Raw genomic sequence first — 24,689 nt, forward strand, 5'->3', positions numbered from 1 at the left:
TCGAGTCTGTTCGGCCTTCATTTTCGCCGACCTGACATGCTCAGTCGGAGACAGGGCAGTCGGGACTCACCCGGAAATGGCAAGCAGGATGAGCGTGACTAAGCCTCTCAAAATCTGGCAAATCTTTTAAACTGACCTTTTGTCGATCTGAAATGAAGACAGATTCAGCAACTGCATGGCCTATTTCTCGCTTAAAATGTTTTCAGAAAGACGTTTCGACGTCTTTCTGAAACGAAAAACAATTAAAAAAGTCTTGTTCATTATTGTTCTCTTCGTGATTTCAATACACTTTTTGGAGATTTAATTTCCGTTAAGTTTTTCTTTTGTCTTTATAGTCAACAATTCATACATCCATGTGACATCCCTACAGCATACATAACCGGATAGCCCAGGTTCTCCTGAAATAGATGATGTCTATAACTTGATTGTGCATTACAGGGTTGAGATTATACAAGCATTATTACACAAGGCGAACCAAAGATTGGAAATAAAATCTTCTTCGGAGGGTTAATGTGAGCACATCATTTTATTTCCAACACGTCTTTGTTTGTGCGATTAACCAAAAAAAATAGTTTTCATTTTTTTTAACAAAATACACAACATACAACTCAAAACATGAACACATCCCCCCCCCCCCTCGTCATCACCACACCCACCCAGACAAAAATCAATAAAAGATGACACAGTGACTACAATATTCAAAACCATCCATTTTTCACCCTCTGCTAAACTCTGCGAGTAACCCTCACCAGACAGCCCTTTGATTCTGAGCCACGAATTCATGTCAAAGTTAGCACTTTTCTCACCAGTCATAATGCAAATCCCCAAACGTGACGTATAGTGAACGTGACCCAGTGAATGCACCGTGACAGACTGCGGTTGGACTCAAGAGCCCAACATTGAGCTTCAGGCAGCCATATCCACATCCATTAGTGTAATGTTTAAGTCATCACTTGGCTATATCAAAATAGTGTAATTTATATTGTATATTATATCTCTGTGTTGATGATGCAGCCGTTTATCATAATGCATATTACTTTGCGGTATTTGTTTCTTTTTGAACTTCCTATTTTAATTATGGAAAACACTTTGCAACTTTGTTTTGAAAAGTGCTGGATACATAAAATGCATTATTAAGGATTGTTATAGTATTATAGTGTATTCACACACAGTTGTGGTTGGGCCTATTGGCACCCTGTAGTCACCAGTGGAATTATTTCTACTGAGAGTTGTTCAGCCAGCCGCTCTAATCACCTCTCAGACTAGGCCATAAATTATAATGATGAAACGTCTTTGATCACAAAGTCAATAATGCTCTCTTTGATCGCTCTGATGGCTTCAAATGATTGGCTATTATCGCCTCAGGCTACCTCTGCTCGGCTTAAATGAACCAATCACACAATTATTTTCTCCGCTCTGATCTCACTGGCCTCCTATTTATTTCTTTTCTCTTGACTTCTTCTTTTTGTATAAAACTAGTATAGTGCCCGTTCAAAATGTGCCTGTTTGGAATGAACTGATTGTTTGCCCTGTGGTATTGCTGCCTGTAGCTTTCTCCAGAACCTTTTTACCTCAAAATTACTTACAGAAGGACCCCAAAGCACTTAATATGTAACCCCGCTGTATAGCCTACTACTGACTTACAGTGTACTTCTAGATCAGTGAAAGACATTGTACTACTACATTTACCTGACAGAGAATGTTGCAGATTCAGAATTTACAGCCAAAATTTCACAACTAAAATGTTGAATAATGCCTCATGGACTGATGGCGGTCCGTTTTATGGGCCACCCAATCCGGCTCGTTGTGAGAGCCAATCAACCACCAGGACCGGACCGAGTAGAGAGACGGACTCACAAAGACGTAGTAAGCCGGCTCCGAAATATGAGTGTGTGTTGGTTAAGAGTATCCACAATACATGTTGATATCGCCACTGTCAGCGTTTAAAGGCGGCATTGCTGTCTCGTTATTATTATCGTTAATGACTTTAAAGCATCGGGTATACTCGAGATGCCGTGCACGCTACAAGCATTGTTTGTTGCAGTATTCTCCGAAACACCAGAGGGCGTACATACAAAATAATCTGTAAATAAGCAAGAAGTTGTAGAGAAGAAGAGAGCAGAAGTTGAGGGAAGCAGGCTTCCTGGCAACAGTAGTAAACACATCCACGATAAACACTGACGTACCGCAAAACATTACATTCATCTACTGAAATCATTAACGTGACTATCATTTATCTCAAAATCAAAATGACTGTCTGCCTGTAACTCTGTTAAGAACACTCTCCATGAAGCCGTTTTTTTTAGCTTTGACAAAACGATCTCTCTTGTTTTTCCACACTCTCCAGCAAAATGTTTCTTCTTTTCCCAGTGTGGTGTCTCTCACTCTGACCACATATTTAAGGCTGTTTGACTTCCTGTTGTCTGGACATGGAGAATAACACAAACGTTTGTACAGACTAACCTGTTCTTCCCAGCCGACCCTGTTGAACTGAAAGCATGGTGCAGTGGGGCGCGTAGTTACAAAAATTCAGAGATGCAAGACCCCGCGCCACGACATCTTGCGGAGCATCTTGCGCCACGACATCTTGCGGCGCTGGAGATGATGGACGTGGTGACGTCATGTTATGGCGCACGCACCTCCCACCCGGAACACCGCGGCGAACATAAATTAATGGATGTTTACTACCTCTCTCTCTCTCTCTCTCTCTCTCTCTGTGCACTGTGGTTGGTGCTTAACTGACAACTGAGCCCCCTAGCAAGCTAGCTAGCTAACTAGCCAGCCGACCGGCTTACTAAATTAGGAAAATGTAACAACTTCATTTTTCATTCACACACTCTTGGCGCAGTGTTTTCGCCAGATGAGTGACATAGGCTCTGTGCTTCCGCTGCTGGTTCAGGCAAACACTGTTTTCTTGTAGGTGCCATAGCAACAGTTTGTACTCTGTTTCCCTTTTTTTTTTTTTTTTTTTTTTTTTTTTTATGACAAATACATTACCGCCACCTGCTGGCATGGAGAGTTATTTCCTCTCACACAGGTGCACAACGTAAGTGGTACTTGGCCAAAGGCTGTAGTCTCTGCGGTGTGTTCCAGTGCAATTTTTCGGCCAAGACAAAGGTGACATGGGCCGACGTGAGGTGACGCCACAGTCGGCCTTTGTCGCCACTGGTTCTTGGCCGTTGGCTTGGTGTGTCAGGTTCTTTTATTTGTAATGACAGCCTCTCTCAGAAACAGAAACTCTGAATGAACGACTGTTTTGTAAGTTTTGTCAACATACTGTTGACTGGACCCGCAAAGACACATGTAACGACCATTTGAAATCAAAAGCTCATCTCAAGAACAAAGCTAAATCTACAGCGGGAAAATCCCAAAGTTACCATGGAGGCAACGACCAAAACAACAGATGCAAGGCGTGAGTTTGTGGAAGATTTTGTTGCAATGTGTGCTGAAGCTGACATACCGCTAGAGAAAATGAGAGGATAGGTCTGTTTCTTGTTAAACATTGCAAGCAGGGAGGCGCACGCCCAGAAAACGCCAGCAGCCTCAGGCAGACCCACCTGCCGCGGGTCTTTGACCAGCACATGCAAAAAGTGCTGCAAGAGATCCGTGGAAAGAAAATCTTCGTTGTCGACTAAACCTCTGACAAGATGGATGCTCACAATAGGTGAGCATCCAAAGCTTTTACTTAGGTAATTTTGAATTGTGAGTTTGTGTCACTGAGTTTTTAAAGGTCAATACTGCTTAGAAGTGAAAGGAAAACGAGCAAATCCGAAAAATCCGAAAGGGCTAAAAATAAATACGAAAACGTTGACGAGGTCAACGTTATTGACGAGGCGGAACCTTCACACAATACAAGTCAATGTAGAGCAGTAAGTTGTTTTCCCCTCGGTGGACTAGCAACATGACTAACTCAGGTCTTTTTATATAAAGATCTTAAAGCTATAGTGCATCCACATGATACAAGCCTTCTGTGACCGCGCAAAATTTGAGCAAAGCCATAGCCCTCAGAACTACAGAGCTTTTCAGCCTCTTTCAGCTCATTGTTTTGGTTTTACAGCCCACATGTGTAGTGTTTCGGTCAAGTCTCACTGCTTTCACCACACTGGTTTCCGGCAGCATCAGTGGAAAACGCTTTAAATAGCCACTGTACACTACCTGCTCAGCAGACAGACAAAGTCAGAGTCTAGCTGGTAAACCTAGTGGAGCATTTAGCAGCTAAAGGGACAGATGTTTCCCTCAGGAGTTGTTCGAGACCAAAAACGGCTACGAGAGAAAGAAGTGTTAAAGATTAGTGACCTGCTGTTTGATGTATGATGTATGAATTGTCCATTTCTTCCTACTTGTGTGTCATACAAAACACAAACTTTATCTACCTCTAACAACTTATAAGCCTAAGGTCTCTGTTGTGACACGTAAACTGGTAGACATTGGAATAAGAGTGACTTTATTTTTTTTACACACACACACACACACACACACACACACACACAAATATGCAGGGTCATTGTGGTACACTTCCAGATGTCCTGGGGTTAGGTTTTAAAGGTGTTTTGAGACTTGTGTCGATCCCTTTTTCTGTCTCCGTACCGTCATCCATCCAACAGCCCCCTGAAGGCATCACGACACATGCTTTACACCAGCACCAAACTCCTCACCTGTCACTTTCTACTTTTCACATCTGTACTCTGTACAATCTTTGACATTGGTCCAGTATTAAGCGAGATCGCTGCAGTCGGCAGCGGTGAAACAAGCTACAATGTAAGTTAATTGGGCAATTGTCCAGCTTGTATTTACCTTCACAAAAGTGCTTGTTTTGCCACTGACAAGCTCAGATCAATATTCTAAGTGTCTGACAACATTATGGAAAGGATCCCTTCAGAGATAGACCTTTAAAACCTCTTTGAGACCTTTTTGTTTAACCAGAAACCGCTCTGAAGTCGCTAGTACTAAACCCATCAGACTCCATTTAAAAAAGCAATACTTTTAGAGCCAACATATTTTCACATTTAAATCAGTAAACTATGTGTTTATTTCAACCAAAACTAGAGTTGTAATGGTTGGAAAAGTGGAAAGATGACCCAAAACGGCTTTTCTTAGTTTTATGTTAAGTGTATTTTACGATGCTAAAATTACTGTTGATTTACATGGAGTGTGGTGGGTTTAGTGAACGCAATTTTGCGAATGTTTTTATGTTTTACAAAAAGGATCTTACTCTTTAACAGAACCTACTTAGAAATCCTTTCCATAATGTTGTCAGACACTTAGAATATTAATCTGAGCCTGTCGGTGGCAAAACGAGCACCTTTTGTGAAAGTAAATACAAGCTGCACAATTGCCCAATTAACTTACATTGTAGCTTGTTTCGCCGCTGCCGACTGCAGCGATCTTGCTTAATACTGGACCAATTTCAAAGATTGGTGTTCCCATCAGTCACTTAGACACAAAAACATAGGAAAATAAGGTGCAGGTTGGAAAAAAACGATAGTTACCCTTTAATGCCTGCTGTGTGTGTGTGTGTGTGTGTGTGTGTGTGTGTGTGTGTGTGTGTGTGTGTGTGTGTGTGACTCCGCCTGCACCTGAAAACATTCAGATAGATAGATAGATAGATAGATAGATAGATAGATAGATAGATAGATAGATACGCCCAGCCCAAAAAACGGTCTGAGGGGCCCTATCTGGCACCCGGCGCGGTGCAAAGCCCCACGTAGTTTAAATAGCAAATGCACCTGTGGCCATCTGTGTGCCCATAGGGAGGTGTGTTCAGGTGCATTCTTGGCATATAGCTGTCTTGAGCCAGTGGAAAGTGATTGCGCCATTGACCAACAAAAATCTGGTCTAAAGTCAATAGCGCAGCATTTTCATTGTTTTTCATTAGTAAAATGCGCCTAGGCTCATGAACAGCGTGCACACACTATGCTTGTTACACACACAGGAAAGTGCAGCAGCACACAAACATGCAAAAGATTACAAGTAAAAATATTAAGGTGCAAATCTGCCGTCATAATAGCAATGCGCCAAGGTACAAACGTGCCTGGCTTTTAAAGGGAATGGGAGATGACATTCTGATTGGTTAATTGCATGTTACGCCAAAAACACACCTATGAATTAATGAAGACACTAAGTACCATTCGAACCATGCGCCTGGATTCGTACACGCCCTAAACCAGCGCCAGTCTGCGCTTAGATCGTTAAAATAGGGCCCTTAGCCCCTATATTTAATAGAGTTCAACAGTGACCCTCTTTCTGAACGTCTCTGGTTCCTGTCGCCATCTGGCGAAATTGCACCAAATTTGACACAGCACGTCACTGGGCAATGCACCCGCCAAGTGTGAAGACACACACACACACACACACACGTGCTTTATAGTTGAGTGGTTACGTCTGCATCCTGTGTACCTCAACTTCTACATATTGTTAAGAAATGACATTTTAAAGGGATATTCCAAGCCACAAGTCATCTCTCGCAGGGCAAACGGGGAACGCAACAGTTGTTGGTGAGTGGTTCAGTGCTGTTAGCAGTTGTAGTTTTTTCTCAGAATCTTTTTTCTTGTGTTCTTCAGGTGGCCAAGACTGATGCCAATCCTGGATCCAGACTATGTAGCCAAGAAGATCATTAATGCTGTGCTCACAGACCAGGTTTTCCTGCTGATGCCCAAGAGCATGTACCTCATCACTGCTCTCAAGAAGTTAGTGTCTACCTTCTCCGTTCTCTTCCACAGAACCTCTCTCTACAGATTAGTTCATATCCCCTGAGTCAATAGTGCTGGCCTTTTAGAACTACAGTAAAGTATGTCCATCATTTCTATTTTTAAGCCTTTATGTCAAGCCTTAAAGTCTGCTGCCTGTTATTTTGAATAGGCCATGCTTACACTAATGGATAAATATCAATCACCACTATTCTCAGACTCTAAAGCTTTATGTCCCCACAGAAACACAGTTACACAGACATGGCCAAAAATCCATCCATTGTTATTGCTGTGTTTCTGTCCTGCATGGATTTTTCCTGAATACCTATTCTTCACATTCCTATGTTGACATAACGACAGAATAACCTTTAGAACACCAAAAAGGTGGGTTTTTGGTGTTGTTTTACACCAAACACCCCGCTTTATTTGCCAGGAGCAGCACCAATTAATGTCGGTACTCTCCTTCGCCTCTCCTCTGCAGCCAAATTGACCAATTTGGATTAATGTGCATTGGGACAATGAATGGGACACAAACTAATGTGCGTGCGTGCATTTGTTCATGGCCTCCTCGATGGTTTTGGTAATCCATGGTTTGTGGCTGTGGAATGATTGAACTGTAGTTCTGGGTACAGTTGATTTATTGTTTTACCAATGAATCTACCACAGACTGAGTGAATCCATGGATGTCATCAGTGACGTCAACAGTGTTGTCCTGAAACGTGCTGCAGACTGAGTCGTGTAGTGCAGACTGTAGGGCGGCCTCTGATTGGCTTGACCATTACCTTACCTCACATGTTACTGGGCGCATGGCGTCATAGTTTGGTTACATACTTTGACCTCAGCAAGATGGCCGCATGGTCGCTCTTACCGAACGCAGGTTACGATTCGGCTCTATAGGCCTTTTTGAATGCCGTTTGGAGCCTCAGTAATGTTGATAAATGTCAATGTAGTGAGTTCCTGGGACCAACAAGTGGATCTTTAAGTGAGGGCCAAAAAGAGTGACATCCGGCGGCATTTCCGGCGGCACCGGAGCAATGAAAGAAGGGGAACGTCGTGGATGTAGACTATAGGGCTCTTAACTTACCTTCGTTACCATTCTCAGTGCTGGAGTCGGCTATAGTCGGTTGGTTGATTAAAGTTGGCCTGAACAATCTGGATTTGCACACAGGCACCTTGGATTAATGAGTAAATAATCTGATTGGCAGTTCATATAGAGCTGCCAAACTTGTGTGATGTCAGCCTGTTAAATGTGAATATTTTCTAGTTTCTTCACTCCTCTGTGACAGTAAACTGAATATATTTGAGTCGTGGACAAAACAAGACATTTGAGGATGTCGTCTTGGGCTTTGGGAAAACACTGGACATGTTTCACCATTTTCTGACATTTTAGAGACCAACCATCTAATCCGTTCATGCAGAAAAGAATCCACACATTAATCCACGATGACGATAATCGTTAGTTGCAGCTCTAGGTTCATACGTCACTGCAACTGTCTGTTGCTTTGCTAGTGTCGGAGAATTGTGATAGTGGTAATATAATTAGTACTGATAGTTGTGCCATAGTGACAGTATAGTACTGACTGGTATGTTCTTGTGTAATAGCCTTGCTTGGCTGTGAGTCACATGAAGGGTCAGAGGTCAGCCTGACTACAGCAGGTGCTCTGAAGCATTAGGCCTCCAGGTTGTAAATGTTGTTCATAGCTTTGGTATTTGTGTCCCGTTAATATAATAGGAAATATCTGAATGGACTCTTTAGATCACTCATGGGAGAAATGCCTAGCAATTGGTGCTGCCAAAGTGTCTCAGTAGAAAGTGTTGTGACAAGTCTCAATCAGGTGGGCTGTTCATTTCCCAGCTGCTGTTCTGACAGCATGTCAATAACCATGTATTGAGAATAGGTTTAGCTGGAGTTCATTGAGTTAGTTGATAAATCCAGCAGCCGACTGCTGGAGGAGACGTTCACACTTCCGTATAATCGCTACTGTCTGGTGCTAATGGAGCAATTCTTCTGTCTGCATTCAGAATGCAATTTCCAATTATTTGTTGGCTACTGTAAAGTAGTAACATCTTTTATGGTTTTTAAATATTAAATTTCTAACCAGCAACATTTTTAACCGTCACTTACTTGTATGTTTGAAAGTTTGAACGGTCTTCTGCAGTCTCTTCAGGCCAGACGGAAACCAAAATCCTCTAGAGGCTGTATATATTATATAAATAAATTTTCAGAAAAACTAGCACAAGCGATATCGGTGGCAAAAGATAGAAGGTCTGACAGAGACCCAGTATGTTGATGCACCGCCTGCAGCTGTGAAAGCAGCAGAAGTAGATGAATGTGTTGTATATTTGTTCCCTGCCCTCATCCTGTCCCTCCATCATCCTCTTTAGTGTTGTGCAGTGGAAGCAGGCCTCCCTCCTTGGCTCTTACCTGGGATCGTCAGTCCAAGTAGACTGCCACACTAACGCCAGTCTGCAATACAAACAGCACTAGCACACATTCAACATGACATTTGTTGTCATTGTAGAACACAGTTGTGGCAAGCTTTTTCTTTGGCCTCAGGCAGCTTAGTGTGCATTCAGTCAAATCCACTCTCACTGTTACCCAGAGACACTAACTAAACCTGTAATGTCATCAAAAGACAGACGGTGCAGAGAAACTGACTGTTTGCTCGAGTTTGTTTCTGCAGGATGATGATCTTCAGAGCATTAAAGCTTGCATATTCAGAGTGTGCTCTGTGTGTCTGTAGAGTAGCTCCAGGTCATATCATCAGGACTCGGCACACAGCTTGTACATGTTTTGATGAAATATAAATGTTATTTTTTATATCCAATATCAATTGAGTCACTTTGAGTAAATAAAGACGTAGGCACTACAATGCCTTGTCGGTCAATTGTCCCTGCAAATGCAGATATTGAAAGTGTTTAAATAAAGATTGTTGATTTTGTCATGAAGCTGAATTGTGTGTTTTATAATTAAGCCAAAAATCACAAAAGAAGGGTGTAGAACAACCAAGTCCCACTCCAGACACTACGTATGTAAAACTACTCGGTTTTGATCAATATTTTGTTTAACATTCAATTCAATTTTATTCATAGTATCAAATCATAACAAGATCTGTAAAGTGTCTTGTGATTATCACAAGACACTTTACAGATAGAGTAGGTCTAGACCACACTCTGTAATTTACAAAGAACCAACAATTTCAATAATTCCCCCAAGAGCAAGCATTTAGTGCAACAGTGGTGAGGAAAAACTTCCTTTTAGGCAGAAACCTCGAACAGACCCAGGCTCTTGGTGGGCGGTTGTCTGACGGTGCCGATTGGGGGTGTGATGGAACAGTGGCAATTATAGTCACAATAAAGATAATGGAACTATGACTAGAAATTAGGGCTGTTGGAACGAATACCGAAAGTTAAATATAATTCAAATAGTAGAAAAAATAAATACTATTCGAATGCTGAAATTACTATTCGAATGTGACTTTTTTTTTTATAAATATGTTAGCTAACGTTAGCCAATCTCCGTCTTCTCGCCTTCCTGCATGTGTCAGTCATGTCACGTCTTATGAACAATAATAACTTAGCTGGAGTGAGAAACACAAGGCATTGTGAGGTCTAAGCAAACGTTACATACCGAGAAGGGGGGTCTGGCAAAGCGAGACTATGTACCGAGTAATGTAAGTACAACATCACAGAGCTAACGTTACGTTCCGAGTATAGTTAGTACAGGGAGGAGTGACAGGCTGCAGCTGGAAATTGTAAGGACGGGAAACGGTTGTGAATCGACATCCACCGAACCAAAGTACTTATGTTAACATTAGTTAGCTCGTTCTTGTTTCGCGAGTTATAGTAACGTTAGCTTAGCTGGGAGCTTCATGGAGACAGCTATAGTTTATGTAAGCTGTCATTTAGCTTCGACTTCATATATTACCTTTTAACAGCTGTATTCTCAGGAACGTGACAATCTGTAAGAAACCGGTTGCTTATAAATCACTGAAATAGTAGTGACAGCACCATTTGGCTTAGTTATTAACCATCTGAAACCCAAGCCATTTGTGAGCATTTTTTGCTCCTGTCTAATTATTACACTGTGAGCTCATTTTTCACTCTTTTCGGAAGTTTTGCATCTCAAATTAACAAACACAACCATGGCCAAAAGTAGGAATAACTTCTAAATGTCTTTTGAGCAGTATAACAAAGTTATAATGGCATACTTTGGAGCTTTTTTAAATAATGTCGGTGGAGTCTCTCGAGGCGCATTCAGGGACCGTCAGAATTTTGAGAATCCAACGAACAATTTTTTTTTTTCAGCTTCTTTCTAGGGTAAGAATTTTTATTTGGCAATCTTTTAAACAAAACATATTTTTTCTAAACCGTTGGCGGGTTTTAGGGTTAGGAGGAAGCATCGTGGCTAACACTATTGTTACTTAGTTTATCACAAATCGTTTTGGCTGTGCTTTCTAAGATGATGCCATTGTGCTAACCGAGCACCGTTAGCCTGTACAACAGAGACGCTTCACTGCACTTGTTTTATTAGAGTTCTCTGTTGATTTGTGTTTGTCGCCATGATGTAGGTCCCCTTCAAGGCCAGCTAATGTTAGAAGTCCCTCTAATGGACAGCAACAACCACATGCTTATAGTGCGTTGACAATGCATAAGCCTGAGTAGTGTAGTACATATTAATAACAGGTTGCATTTGAGCATTAAATATTTGAATATTATTTGACTATAAAAGAAAATAAATGAAATTTGAATGGTATTATAGAGAAAGATTGGCAGCTCTACTAGAAATAGTAGTTGTAGTAGTTCATGGCGTAGCAGGGCACTGCAGGGTGTAGCAGGGCGCCGAGCAGGACCACTGCGGCAGCTGCAACTATGATTTAGGTGCCACAATAATCCAAGGAAAACTGCGAGGTGAGAAAACATAAGGACTCCGGGGGAATAAGCTCCCCAGAGCTAAGTTAGTAACAAGCATTACTAGGACATGAGGGCACACAGATGGAAAGAGAGGAGAGAGGAGCCCAGTGTGTCAAAGGAAGTCCCTCGGCAGTCTAAAACTATAACCGCATAATTAAGAGCTGGTCCAAGGCTAACCTGAGCCAGTTCTATAAGGGTTGGTATATGAATCTGACGACGAAGAGAAGCAGCGAAGAGAAGGGGTGCCGGCCGGTCTAGGCGAACGCTGCAACTCCTCAATATAAGCTTTATCAAAGAGGAGAGTTTAAAGTTTACTCATAAATGTGGGGACAGTAGCTGCTTTCCGACCAAGTAGTTACAGGAACGTAGTTATAGGAAAATCCACTTCTAAACAGATCTACTAACTACTCTCCCCCAAAACCGTTTTTTTCCCAATTGCATTCACACTGGCCAAGTGGCCATAGGAACTATAGGAGGGGTAAGGGAGTGATGCAAGCACGGCAACGGTCTTTATAGCGTTAAAATCAGAAAACAAATGCACCAAAAAAAGTATGAACTAAATACTAAATCTAATGTATATAGCACATTTGTCATAATTTAAACAAGTCTCCTGAAGAGAAACGGGTATCTCTCTCTCCCCCGCCTCTGCCTGCTGCGCTGTGGACATGTGTGTATGTGACTGTGTGTGTGTGTGTGACGGCCGGCGAGCCGCAGGACACGCTTGTGGAGTTTAACTCCGAAAAGACAGTTAACCACAGGTTCCCGTTAATCTTACGATGGATATGTGTTCGGTCTGAGAGACCTCCAGCTTACAGCGGGGTCTATGAGCATGACTGGCCGAGCGACGAGCTAGCGGCCGGGGCAGGCGCCTCACTTCATGGAGCTTCTCAACTCTCAAAACCTTGAAGCAAATTGTCAATTCGGCATTAATTTTCGCAAGACTGCCTATATTCGAAATCTAAACAGTTAATTTCTCGCCTAACACGTTGTCAGAAATGAAATTAGTGATGAATAAGATGGCTAAAAATTGTTAAAATTGTCCAGTCGGAACGCGAGAAAAAAAGGGTTCTAGGAATTTTATGTTCTAGGAACTGCAAAAATCCTTCCAGTCGGAAAGCGGCTAGTGTCTCCCCCCCCCCCCGGACCCAGACTGGGAGCTGGTTCCACAGGAGAGGAGCCTGATAGCTACTTTTAGAGACTCTAGGAACCAGAAGTAACTGCATTCTGGGAGCGCAGTGCTCTAGTGGGACAATAAGGTATTATAATAATAATACATTTTATTTAAAAAGCCTTTCCTGACACCCAAGGTCACTTCACAAACAAACAATCAAACATTGTTAAAATTATAGTCCTCTCATAAAAAAAAAGAGAAGAGATATATTATTTAAGTCTGTTTTTAAAGTCAGTAATTGAGTCACAGTGTCTGATGTGGTCTGGCAGTGAATTCCACAGCTTGGGGGCGGTGTAGCTGAAAGCCCTCTCTCCCAGGGAGCTGAGGTTCACACTAGGGACATGCAGTAGCCCTGCTGAGGAGGATCTCAAGCCACGTCCACATGTACCAAAACGTTTTTCCCCGTCTTCCCTGGAACCGTGTAAAAAAAAAAAAGGACTCAACACGCTACTTCATATTCCAGGCCTATACGTGCCGCTGTTTCTGCTACAGAAATTCACCAAAAACGGAAAAGAAGAGCATAGTCTCCAGTCACTCCCGATCATAACATGCTAGACTATTATAACTTTCATCACTGCTCATTTTATAAAGGCCGCCGCAAGAAAATGTCTTTGTTTACATTGTATAATGTGCTGTTGGATTGCTTTTTATTTTGCAACTCTGTCTGCCATCGGACATGATTGCAGCGCGCTAGCTAGCAGAGCTAACATTAGCGCGCTAACGCTGCTAGCTAACATCGGCAGTCAAACAAACCTCAATGGTCCAATGTCTTTTTGATAATCTACACGTTTTTCTTGTGGTAACCTTGCTACAATAAGCCGTGCTAAAAGTTACTATAATCCGTTCAAGGAGTTTATAAGCAGACAGATTAGCTAGCTAGTTGATAAGTTGTCTACTTCCACTTTACAAACAGCTAAGCATAGTAGCCAACGTTAACGTCACGTCCCTGCTGGAGCATCAGTTACTTTAGCGATCATTGATTTGCACGTATGCGGCTTCGCCGTCCAAACGAAGCCAAAAGGGAGCTGCTTTCGAATTTTTTCACCCTAGGACCAGGTTTCAAAAAAGTGCGTTTTCAGGCAGTGCGTTTCAGGATTCATTTGGACGATAGGCCCAAACAATGCAAAACATATGCGTTTGCATCAAAAAGCATCTCCGTGTGGATGGCCCCTCAGTGAGCGGGCAGGTGTGTAAACTTCCAGGAGGTCAGTGAGGTAGGTGGGGGTATAATTGTGCAGGCCTCCGGACGGACTCAAATTGACAACAACTAAGCCTGTCACGATAACAAATTTTGCTGGATGATAAATTGTCCCAGAAATGATTGCGATAAACGATAATATTGTCGTTGAGAGACAATTTTCATCTAATATAATGATAATGGCATAATAATGTAGGTACACCTTTTCAAAGATCAATAAACTTTTATTTCTAAAGAATATTTAACACTGGAACTGGAAGATATTTTAAATATCCACAATAAATGAACAAAACAACCAAAAACAATAAATAAAATGGACTCTCAGTCTCTGTTAACAAAAACTTTACTTGAATAAAAACCAAAAACAACAAATAAAATGGACTCTCAGTCTGTTAACAAAAAACTGCGTGTAGTTTCTTTTTAGCATCTCACATCACACTTTCAGTCACTATGACCACTACCACGGTCAGAAAAATTGTGCCAAAATATGAACAATAATGTCGCTGTCAACAGGCTTATCTGCTAATGTTATACCGAAATACCAACCGTTCACCAACCATCCAGCAAATAGACAGTACCGTTACCTGAAACGGTGATTTAACGTCACCGCTCATTTTACACACAGTTTTACACACAACAAAACTAAACGCTGAGTGAACAATACTACGTTTTTTATGTTGGTTTTGATCGGTATGCACCCCCACTAACCTGGAAAACAGTTTTAAAACAGTAATGTTAATACAGCGTGTCGGAGGAATACAGTGTTCTCCTGCAACAGGAGTCAGAGGCAGAGGGACCGTCACCGTTGTAATGTAACTAATGTTAGCTTCTTGTCTCATCTGGGGTCTGATAAACAGTAAATTCATCAACTTCAGTGTCCACACTGCTATTTTCTAATAAACTGTAGCTGTCATATTTCACGGGACCCGCGTGAGTGTGGATTTCATGTTGCGGCTTTCGTCGCTGTTTGTCACTTAGCCTAAGATTGAGTGACAAGTGTACTAGCCCTGTTTATTTGGTTGCCATGACTTTGCGAGTGATGACGTCCTGTCACTGTTCCAGTTGCTCACCCTAAAGGGGAGAGAGGGCGGATGACAGTTCACTTGAGTTGAGTAGAGCAGACGGTTTAATTGATTTTTTCGCGACAGGCCTAACAACAACTCAAGTTAATGTTACTGCTTTTACCTCTCTAATTGCTCTTTCGGAAAATTCTGACTCTATAGAAGTCACCCTTACCACCGTCGTTTAAAGCCTGGCTATGTGACACATTGTCTTTCTTAAAACTTGAGAAGATGAAGTTTACTCTGAGGCTCTACTGATACATTTTATTCTCATTGGAAGCCACTGATTAATTATGTGAACCAGCTTTCCATTAGGGAAATGTCACTGTAGTGGCATATTTAGTATTTAATGAACACTTCCAGATACAGAACACATTTTGCAATGTGCATCTCACATCACAATTCCACTCACTATAACCACTACTACGGTCATAAACGTGCCAAAAATATGAACAAGAATGTCGCCGTCAGTGGGCTTATTTGCTAACGTTAGCTACCGACTGCTACCTCGGAAAAAATCCAGCAAGAGTCAGACGCAGAGGGACGGCACTGTTCGCTAACGTTAGCTTTTTGTCTCATCTGGGGTCTGATAAACAGTAAATTCATCAAATTCAGTGTCTACTCTGCAGAGTCGTAGTTACGACTTTATGGCTTTTCATAAACAGGAAGGAGCAATGGTGCGCCGCTGCTACATGTATATAGCGAAAACCCTGCCTCTCTAGTGACAAACTTTGCACGGATACAAATCAGTATATTCAAGGTCAGACATGAGTGGAACAAAAAACACATTTTTGATTCAAGGGGGACTTTATCCTTCTATGGAAATCTCACTCCGTAATTTTTCAACTCAAGAACCAAGAGCAGAACCGATAAGTCCGGACCTTATCAATCATCAATCATTTTATAGTTTAGAACAGGGTTTCAGGGGTCATCGCTACATCGAAGTAAACACTTTTTTCAGTTCCATTCTGTCTCTTTTGACTCCTAACAGTCTAGTGAATAATCCTGGTTGACACTGTGCCTGCTGACATTGACTCACATTCTCAAGCATCACTACAAACTGATAAATCCCACATCCTGCTTTCAAATGTCCGCGAGCACATTTATGGCACTAATGTGCGTAGGCAGTTTTGATAAATGAGAAAACGTACCTGAGGCCATCTCAGCTGGACCTTTTCTTTGACTTCATCAGTGATTCACTGGTGTCAGGGCAGCGTGGAGCTTTTTTAGTCTGTTTTTCTTTTACTAAACGCCCTCCATTTGTTTACCTCATTATATTTAAGCAGGGACTTTAAAGAGAGGACAATAAACAGAAACAGGAGATAAGAACAGGAAATTAAAACAACCTACCCAGATGCAATGAATACACACTCGCAAAACTACAAGTCAAAATGTGAATAACTGACCGATCGAGGCATGTATGGAAAACAAACCTATATGAAGGAACAGATGGGAGGAAGCTTGGACGGTTCAAGTCAAAGGGGATGGCTGACTAAGCAAACAGTGGGTACTGGGCGGAACATTAGAGTTTATTTGATGTGGATAGTGTCAGTCAGTTAAAGCATATGTGACTGGAAACTTGGTCTGTAGCCATTGGCTGTAAAGATAGTGGCAGCATCCTTAACTGATTAACTGATTTGTGTGCATTATGGTTTATGTTGACGGAACAGAAAGTAGTCCATAGTCCCAGTGAACTTGGGCCTTTTGGTACCCCCTGGAGGTCTGGGCCGTTTGCTTCGTCTGACTGGCAATCCAGCCTTGGGTGTAAAAAATACACAAGTCTGATGTTGTTAGGGCATCCCAATGTTCCGTTCATTTCAAATCTTAAATGAAAGTGAATGAAATGCTGTTAAGGATATTTAAAACGTGATCTTTCAGTGGTCAGGGGAAAGAATCAAGGCTCCTCTCTTCTACTACGTGTTTGCTAAGTGATTCACAGATTCACTAAATTGGTTCTTTGACAGCATTCAAGTTTTCCACAATCTCCTATAACATTATAGGATGCAAGGGGCTGCCTCCAGCTCCCCCAGCAGAGTGTGCCCCCATGTAGGCTCAAGGTCCTTGGCAGCGGCCAGGGTTTGAATCTGACCTGCAGCCCTTTGCTGCATCTCGTCCCCTCTCTCTCTCTCTCCCCTCTACTGTTTTCAAGCTATCCTGTCGATTAAAGGCCATAAAAAGCCCAAAATATAATCTTTAAATAAATAAAAACATTGTTGGACTCATGATGGATAGATATAAGGATCAAAATCGATGCAGCAGAACCAAAGATATCATCTTTTATTTATTTTTTTGTCAAAACCTGGCAGACCTCTACATTTCCCACAATGCGGACAGTTTGGAGAGTCAGTGTTGACATAGGGGTGTACTTACTTATGCCCCCTGTATTTTAAGGAAGAACATTTATTTATTTACGATACATTATTCATTCACAAAGAAAATTGGTGTCCTTAAATGTTGGATTTTTCCTCATTTTTTTAATTAAGGCATTAATTAAAAAATTAATCAATTTCCAATGGATGATTTTTTATTCCTCTTTTTAGTCAACTTTAGCATCAGTGTATTCACTTATGCTGAGCACTGTATGCTAGTAGTGGCTAATGTAGCCTGGATCCTCTAGCTTGCAGCAGAGATGAACAGAGGACTAAAGAGGTCTACTAAGTTCACTGCTTTCTAACTCCACACCTTTTTTCATCTTCTTTTTTCACATGTAGTCTTCAGCCCCACCTGACACCCAAGTGACGACATCAGTAAAAAAAATAATAATAATAATAATAAAAGAACAAATTTGTATAGTGCTTTTCAAGGTATTCAAAGTTGCTTTACAGAGAAGAATAACAGGTCACAAAGAAAAGAACTGTGGAAAGCCAGTTTAAATAGATTGTCAGGGTCTTTTTAAAGATGGGCAGGGCAGCAGCAGCAAGGCCCTGTCGCCCCAGGTTGGTGTCTGCAGACCTGGGGTCAGGTGCAAAAAAGAGTCAACCGTTTGAATGGCACCAGTATTCAACCGATCCAACTAGCTGACCATCTGACGCCTGCACACTGGCCAGCAGGATGCCCAGCAGAGAAGTGGCGTTCAATGTTCCGTTGTGCAACTCGTAGTCATGAGATGGCTGCGTAGATGGTCTTGCTAGCTTGAGCTCATCTTCTCTCCGTCCGACGTCCACCGAATGAAGCTCAACTAATGTTTGGAAAATAGACAATTCAGCATAAGTATTGTGGCGCTGACAAGAGGTCTGCACTTCTAGAACTTGATAAAGTCGCACATACGCCTGATTGTGTTTTATAAATGTTAATTATTGTGGAGCTGGGCACACGTGCAAGAGCATCATCTCCACTCCCACAGGTAGCTATGACTAGATGTTGAAACGCCATTAAACATAATTTACATATCAATGCGTGTGCACGCTCAACGCCTCATTAGACCTTCCAGTGAATATGGCAAAGAAAGTGCAGTTTAACCCACCATCAGCGAGGATCTTCATCAAAGCAACTGTCATTACCCATGGCTGTGGCCGTTTATAGCATCCACACTGCAAATTCATCACGTTTCTGCAAACCGTCATTGCCGTAAAACCTTAATCATCATTATTATTGCACGTCAAGAGGATGATCAATGACTAATACATAGCGCTCATGTTGAAACTGTCTCTACAAAGTACTTCGGGATCAAAATAAACGATCATTAACAGGAAGACTATGGCTCAAATGTAAATAAATGATGAAATTCATCACTCATAAATAATGTAAAATGTTTATAAATGTGTTTTTGAAATGTATACGGAATGCTGTGCAGCATGCAAAAATAATAACTTGTGTGTGTACGCTGAATTCAGCATGAGCACACTTAACCCCACACCTTATAAATACCAGTTTGTGTGTGGGTAAAAGGCTTACACATAGTTATTGTACATATACATCGTTGATACATTTGCCGCCTGGAAACAGTTTGATGTTTAGAATTGGTGCACTTCCCCTTTAATAACATTATGGCTTCTCTTTATGTGGACTCATACAATATGCTAGTGTTGCCAGATTAACCCTCTGAGGATGAAAGACGCACTGGTGCATCCAAACGATGTTTGACAAAACTCCTACTCAACTGATTACTCAAAAAGCATTATTACAAAATTTCATTTCAGACATGTATTTACTATTTTAATCATATATAACCTAAACACTTTGGTAAACTCATTTCAAGCACCAAAACAATTTGTACAACACATCATAAGTTAAGGTTTGTTTTCAAAAGAGATTTGAGGACTTTCAAAAAGCCAACATCAACGTTTCAGCTTTAGCGCCAAATGATCTCTTTACACATAAATGTGGGTCTGTCAATACGGAAAGCTGAGTTTGTTCTGAACATTTTGAAATGAAACACATGGGATCAGTTATTTGCAAATACCTTAAAAAGGTAAGGCAATATAAGGCTACGTTTAGACTGCAGGCAAAAGTGGCCCAAATCCCAATTTTTTGGGGTCAAGTGACTTCTACCAGGTCAGACTTCTTCAGAAGTAGTGTGAACATAATATGTGAATATAGCCCAGATCAGATTTTTTCAAATCAGATTCAGGCCACTTCCATATGTGGACCCAGATCTGATTTTTTTCAACGTGGCCGCAGTGTGAACAACCAAGGCGGATTTGATGCGACTTTTACCTCAAGCCCCCTGCTCCCGGTGCAGCTGTCAACCTGGGCGGACTGTCCTCAGTGTGCCCCAACCGCATCGCCAGCGATTGGCTCACGTAAAAAAGGTGATGTCGGCAACCCACCTGAGCCGTCTTGAAACACGGACCAAGAAGTTTAACGCACACGCGAGTCAGAGAGTCGCCCCGTGGTGCAATGAAAGTGAGGGCCGGCGCGCGCTGGCTGAGGTGGGAAAATCTGAATTAGGCATTAAGACTTGCGGTGTGAACGTAGTTTAAGAAGGTATGTAAAAATGCCCTTAGACCTCAGAGGGTTAAGGTGATGTATTTTAGGAATACTCCAACATATGAGGGTTTACATTGTAGTGGACCACTGAACTCCAACTCTAGCAAAAGAGGTGGCCAACCAGCGCACACTGCAGCACTTTACCACACGTCTTCCAGCCAACTCTGATCAGGTGAAGAAAACATCTTGTGTCTTTCCAAATAATTGTGTCCAGAGAAGTTGTAAATAACAGTGGGTCTCCCTAATGCTACTAATGTTGTAGTGGACAGGGAATTCTTCAATGCTGGGATCATAATGTTAATAACGGCACAAAGATTACATTACATTACATGTCATGTCATTTAGCTGACGCTTTTATCCAAAGAAACTTACAATTGCTATATATGTCAGAGGTCACACGCCTCTGGAGCAACTAGGGGTACTGAGTGTCTTGCTCAGGGACACATTGGTTGATGTATCGCAGACGTGGATATGACACACAAGACATGTGTCATATCCACTGCACCATCACCACCCACGCCTAGTTGCCCTAGTTGTGGCATTTCTGTGAAACACTTTAAAGTCCAGTCTGGTACCATGTAATGATTCATGTAAGTAGTCAGTCAGTCAGTCAGAGCTCTGACAGCAGCTCAGTGTCTGCTCTTTAGCCACAGTTCTGTCTTGACAGCCAGTGCTCTGAAGCTTCAACCTCACAGCAGGAATAATCTACCTGCATGTTCCCCCAAAACTGACAGAAGAGTTGATCTGTGAAACTATAAAACAAGGGGTTAGATTAAAAAAAGGACATGGGTGGATTCGTGAATGTGAGAACAAAACTGCTGCACACCCAGAGCACATCTAAGGTGATGCATTTTTAATGTCCGTCAAATGCAGAGAGCTTGACTGACTGCAAACTGGACAAATGCCCGGCAGAAACAACAGAGACATAATATAAGAAGTAAATTAGCTGAGTGTTTATGAGCTTCAGTAAAACAAAACACAGGCCTCAAGCTGCCGTTTCTACAGCCATCAAACAGCGTCCGTTTTATGGAGACACTGGCTGTCTTTATGGCTAGATGCAGTTTATGAAGCATGATCATTTACCTGTCAAGAGCTGTTTTTAGTACACACCACGTACAATGGTGTGATTTCAGTTGCTGTTTTATGTGCAGATGTATGCATTGATTAAACAGGTGTATAAAACAGCTAGATAAATGTAGCATCTCATGGAGCTGTTACTGGTAATTCTGGTCCAGAAATGTAAATTCATCCCTGTAAAAGCCTCTGGATAGTCTGAGCTTCTGACCATACACTGTCGAAAGAAGATCTTTATGTTCCTTTGTTTTAAAATGTTTTACGGGCGCCCGGATAGCTCAGTTGGTAGGACGGGTGCCCATATACAGAGGTTTACTCCTTGACGCAGCGGGCCCGGGTTAGACAGCCAATCACAAACATTAGAGCTTGGTAGAAGCAGGCTGCGTGCTGATTGGCTCACTGACACTGATGAGATTTACGTCTTAGTATTAAAATTTGGTATTTAATGACAAGGCAATTTGGATACTCGATACTAAGTAGGCAATTTGGTCAGTGCCTAAAAAGTATCGAATTGGGTACCCAGGTACCCACTCAGTGAATGATCGCTTTTTTGCACGACACCGGTAGCCCACTGTCAAGACATGTTTAACTGAGAGCCATGAAGCTGTGTTTTTTCCTCCTTTGTTCTCAACCTTTATTGTTCAGTCGTTTAGTTTTATTCACAGTTTATTAGTCTATATCCACGACATTCCACCTCCAGGGATGCTCCAGTGCCGCCGGAAATTCCGCTGGATGTCCCTCTTTTCGGCCGGATGTCCGTTTCCTTCCTCTTTCTTTGTGTCATAATTTTAAACTCCTGTGGATTTCTGAGGACTATGGTTAACGGCTCCTCAGATCTCTGCAGGGTAAATCCAGACAGCTAGCTAGACTATCTGTCCTGAGTTTTCTGTGGCACGACTAAAACAACTTTTGAACGTACACAAGTTCCTTTCCGAGGCTATTTTGCAGAGGCACCAAGGCTCTGTCCGGTGCTTAGCACCACCTAAGACGATTGTGATTGATTTGAAGCAAAGCCAGTAAACCAGAGCATGTTTTTCTCCCATCCCGGATTGAAGTGTGGACTAGCCAGACCTTCCTCCGCAGGTACCCAAGAATCCAAGTATGAAGCAGATCGGATGAATGATCCTCGAGATATTTAAAGCTATAGTGCATAGTTTCTGCCGCCTCCATGAGGAATTCTAAGTAATGACAACAACAGCACCACTATGTGTGTAAGCTAAGTGCCCCCTACTGACTTTATACTGTAATACATGCTCGCGCAAGTACTTTTAAGCTGGTGGAAACAGTTGTACATTGTATGTACAACTTGGCTTTGGTGGAGTTTTGTCAAGTCTGAGAAAACCTGCCATTACAAACTGAGGGCACAAAGTTGGAAACATGGAGGAAATACAAGTTGCATCATTGGAATGCAAGACGCCAGTGTTTTGGGAACTTTACCCGTACTGGGTAAAAACGCACCCCACGTGTTCCACTTTGGGAGAGAGAGGAGGGAAAATTGGTTCCCTATGCGCCACATTCCCTGTTGTTCTTTGTTTTCTTTTTACCACACAACACCCCACTCACTTTTCTTTCATCCATGACACCACTGACTCCAGGTAAATCAAGAAGACTATAGTTGTTTTCAACCTGGACCCCATGACCAAAACTCATTACAATTGGTCCAGTAATGAGCGTGAACACAGTGACCTGCCCTCCTGACCGAGCTACAATGTAACCAAATGGGACAATTGTGCAGCCTTGATTTTTGTCCACTTAAAGTGATTGTTTTGGGGGCTGCAGCTGCGCAGCGTTTCGTGCGGTCAATAGGCTATAATACATCCATGGTTTCATGTTATCTAAAAGATTTTCAAGTCTCACAGCCCTGTTGATTAGAGGGGGGAAATCCTCTTTCTTTCTGTGTCTCTCTCTCTTTTACATAACAGGAGCCTATGATTTCTGTAGCCTACTCTGAAACAACAGACTCCCAGAACGACTTTTTTTTGACTGGCGTTCCACTCTCCACTCCGCTGTCTTCAGACAAGAAGTCACTTTGTGAGATCGATAATGTCAGACACTTTTAGTTACAATCTGAGCCTGCCAGTGGTAAAACAATCACTTTAAGTAGACAAAAATCCAGGCTGCACAATTGCCCCATTAGGTTACATTGTAGCTCGGTTCGTGAGGGCAGGTCACTGTGTTCTCGCTCATTACTGGACCATTTTCAATAATTGTTGGTCGCATCAATCTAAGAGACAGTAATGCATGGGGAAATGGGGTTTAAAAAAGGTAAATAAAAAAAACGGTAGTTACCCTTTAAGCTTACATACAGTACATGAGTAGGATTGAAATGTTTGCCTTTTGTTTCTAATTGTAGAATTTAAGTGTCCTTAAGTCCTCTATTTAAAGAGCCCCTATTATACTGCTTTTCAGCGTCATATGTGTACTCTTGGGGTCTACTAGAATAGGTTTGCATGCTTTATTTTTCAAAAACATACTATGTTTCACATACTGCCCATTGCTGCAGTGCCTCCACCTGAAACACTCTGAAACGCTCTCGGCCCACCTTCCTGAAAAGCCCAGTCTCTGATTGGTCAACCAAATTCAAACAAGCCTCTGGGCGAGCTGTGCTTGCTCAGGCAGTACCAATGGGCAGCTCATATGGGCTGGCATTCTCAATCAGTGACATCATTAATGAAGGAATTTCAAACAGGAATGTGGGCGAGCCGTTTTTAGTCAGTTGAGAAAAAGTGCTGTCTGTGGGAGAGTCTGTTTTTGTAGTTTATACATCTATTACATACACAAAAACTATATACCACACAAAACGACGGGAAAAATCCTTTAAAAGTCAGTGCAATTTAAAAGTTGCAAAATGTTTTTTTAAAGATAAAGTAAAATGAACTCTGGCTTGAAACACATACTTGTTCAGTCTCCTAATAGCTGGGGAACAGCCAGCCAGTGAATCTACACTCTTCATCATCACGGGTGTCAAGGAGCTGAAAAACAAAGATTAGTACCGTAATGTGTAATGTTAAAATTTATTTTTTGTTAAATGGATTAATAAAATTGGTATCGACAAAAGTATCGTTCAGGAACTGGTATCAAATTCACGGTATCCGTATCGAAAATCTTTGAATGATACCCTAGTGTCCATGTCCATGTGTGCCATTATTCTAATGTAAAATAGCCATAAACGGGCCAAAGGCCGAACTGCCAGAAAGCAGAACAGTTTTAAGTGTTTAAGGAAAAATACGACTTTGCCTCACTAAAATCTTTCTAAATTGACAACTATTTCGTAAGGTTTTTAAAGTGAATATTTGAAATAAAAGTGCAGAACTATGTAGAGAAATACATTACATACACCATCCAAAAGAAACTATCAAATAAAACAACAATGTTTTAAATGTTTTAAATCTGCTTTGTTACAAAAACCAGATTATTTATACACACAAATTCATTTTGACCAAGTAATAAAAGGTGACTCCAGAGGGGTGTATGTGTTGGATAGAGGAAGTGTTACACGGTTGCTATGGTTACCATTTAGAATAAATCAGCCTGCATAGAGGTAGATCTAGTCATAGCATTACTGGAGAGCGCCACTTTCGGCCGCTGCAAGAGGAAGTAATACGATATGTTTGATTTTTTTTGTCCCACCCCTACTAGGTAATGAAGAGCAGATT

At 41.7% G+C, this 24,689-nt stretch overlaps 1 protein-coding gene across 3 annotated transcripts in view; it reads left to right on the plus strand.

The window, feature by feature from the left end:
• LOC144526270 (epidermal retinol dehydrogenase 2-like) overlaps positions 1–24,689 on the plus strand; it is a 76,330-nt gene that overhangs the window by 32,609 nt on the left and 19,032 nt on the right. For 2 of the 3 annotated variants that reach the window (XM_078263620.1, XM_078263621.1), the window contains exons 6-7: positions 6,561–6,686; positions 9,072–9,635. In XM_078263620.1, coding sequence (XP_078119746.1) covers positions 6,561–6,686; positions 9,072–9,174 — 229 coding nt within the window. In that variant the 3' untranslated portion in view covers positions 9,175–9,635. Of the gene's footprint in view, positions 1–6,560; positions 6,687–9,071; positions 9,636–24,689 lie in introns of those variants that run through there. The other variant, XM_078263622.1, reaches the window with a different exon arrangement.

The sequence above is a fragment of the Sander vitreus genome, chromosome 12, assembly GCF_031162955.1.
Source record: "Sander vitreus isolate 19-12246 chromosome 12, sanVit1, whole genome shotgun sequence".
NCBI lineage: Eukaryota > Metazoa > Chordata > Actinopteri > Perciformes > Percidae > Sander > Sander vitreus.